The sequence below is a fragment of the Pistacia vera genome, unplaced genomic scaffold (genome assembly GCF_008641045.1).
Source record: "Pistacia vera cultivar Batoury unplaced genomic scaffold, PisVer_v2 Contig317, whole genome shotgun sequence".
Taxonomy (NCBI): Eukaryota; Viridiplantae; Streptophyta; class Magnoliopsida; order Sapindales; family Anacardiaceae; genus Pistacia; species Pistacia vera.
The window spans coordinates 1,531,950-1,533,655 of record NW_022196132.1 but is presented as its reverse complement, the minus strand read 5'-3'; the positions used below and the strand labels follow the sequence as shown (position 1 = coordinate 1,533,655).

At 35.2% G+C, this 1,706-nt stretch overlaps 1 protein-coding gene across 1 annotated transcript; it reads right to left on the bottom strand.

The window, feature by feature from the left end:
• Positions 1 to 1,084: 1,084 nt before the first annotated feature.
• On the bottom strand, positions 1,085 to 1,502 carry LOC116136585 (B3 domain-containing protein At4g01580-like). The gene is made up of 2 exons (XM_031422259.1): positions 1,440 to 1,502; positions 1,085 to 1,354 (listed from the first exon to the last, which is right to left on the bottom strand). The coding sequence occupies exons 1-2, from the start codon at positions 1,500 to 1,502 to the stop codon at positions 1,085 to 1,087; spliced, it is 333 nt and encodes a 110-aa protein (XP_031278119.1).
• Between the last annotated feature and the right edge of the window lie 204 nt (positions 1,503 to 1,706).

Below are 1,706 nucleotides of genomic sequence, written 5' to 3'. Positions count from 1 at the left end.
GCACTGATTTTTTGTAGCTTTATATACATTAGCTGTAGGCAACAGGCTGTGAATGAGTGTCTAAACCTCTTATCAGTTAGATTACAATTACTGAAAGTTTCAAAAGAAACCCAATATTATACTTGGAATTCTATCAGGTTATATGTGGATCCTTTCATCTGAACTTTAACTAAAAAACCAAACTCATTTATGGAGTCAGAGAATATATTCAAAATTGGGAAGGGCTCAATGTTGCTGTTTAATACACTCTTTTAAAAGATTATGAACATATTTGAGCTCTAAATTCCTTAAACATTGGCTAACCAAAACATCTTCATCTTCATTTTCATATTAACTTTGCAGCTGCATGATATACTGAAAGCTTCAGAATGAAGACTTTCATCTTGATGAGCTCAAAGACACAGATATCTCCTTGCTTCAAGTTCTCCTCTTTTAAAACTCTAAACCATCCCTTAGTTAAAAGAAAACTTCAGCAAATCACCTGCCTGATTTGGACGTCACACATAACTCTTCCATCAGAAGCCTGTAGTTTAATCCATCTGACGTTTCTACCTAAATACTTGTCCACAAATTTCATTGGCACAATCTGCAGAAGCCAAAAATAATAACGAATGAGACGTTAATGGTAATGTTGACGAGCAACGCTATGCTTATAACTAAGTCATATAACCAGACAAAACACAAAGGTCAGAGCGGTTATTATACATAAATTTTATGTAATTTTTGTCTGGTTGTATGACTTAACTGTAAGCAAAACACTATTGAATGTGGATATGAGAAGATTAAGGCAACATTTTATCTAATAACTTACCACACGGGGTTCGTTCATCTTATGAGATCGTAAAATAACCATGAAAGAAGGATTTCTTGGCTTCAACAATCTGGCGAAGTGGATTGCTCTCTGTCTGTCTTCTTTAGAGAGAAAGCTACATTTAATAGTAATGTAGATTCCCATTTCTTCAAGTAAAGCTAAAAAATTATGTGTATTCTCATAATCTGATTCATTTATCTCTGCCTTTTTAACCATTTTACACTTGTTTCCAGGCTTCAAATTTGAGTTGTCCGCATTGCATTATGGGTTAGATTACATTGCATTATATGGATAGTAAATTTCGCAAGCAGTCGAATAGAAAATAAGAACCTGGAATGTTGAATTCTTCACATATTTGAAAACCAAGAAGTATCCAACAGAGATTGAATGATATTGAATAAAGTCGTCCCAACCATCCTGAAACCAAATTTTCCTCCCATCTTTTGTCAGCCTCACCAGCCAAACCTGACCATTGGGAACTTCCAGCTTTGCAATATCAGCAAGTTCATTCCCAAACTTCTTTACAAACTTTTCTGGAATCCCCTGTGATCATACAAAAAGGCTCAATGACTGATGGACATTGACAATAATCTCAGTGCAGCAAAGAATAAAAAAAGTTGTGAATTACCAGCTTCTTCTCTGCCAGGGTAGAGGGAAGGATAACCTTGAAGAAATGTGGTGATTTCTCCATCAAAGAAATCGATGTAACGGGTTCTACTTTCCTTCAAGCACAAGCCATTGTTTAAGTTACCAGAGATGAAGCTATGGTGGTTGTTAACACATAAGTTTAGGCATGAAAAAGTTGCATATACTTCGTTTCTGGTTGATTAATTATTATACCCTTCAGAAGTTGGACTTTTTTTGGGAGATGTTTGGACTTCCAATGAGTGATAAT

Bases quoted from the DNA above. Each gene is read 5' to 3' on its own strand.
- LOC116136585 (XM_031422259.1), bottom strand. From the start codon at position 1,502: ATGGAGAAATCACCACATTTCTTCAAGGTTATCCTTCCCTCTACCCTG. The intron at 1,355-1,439 runs GTAATTCACAAC...GTATGATCACAG, and splicing joins CCCTGGCAGAGAAGAAGCTG to GGGATTCCAGAAAAGTTTGT.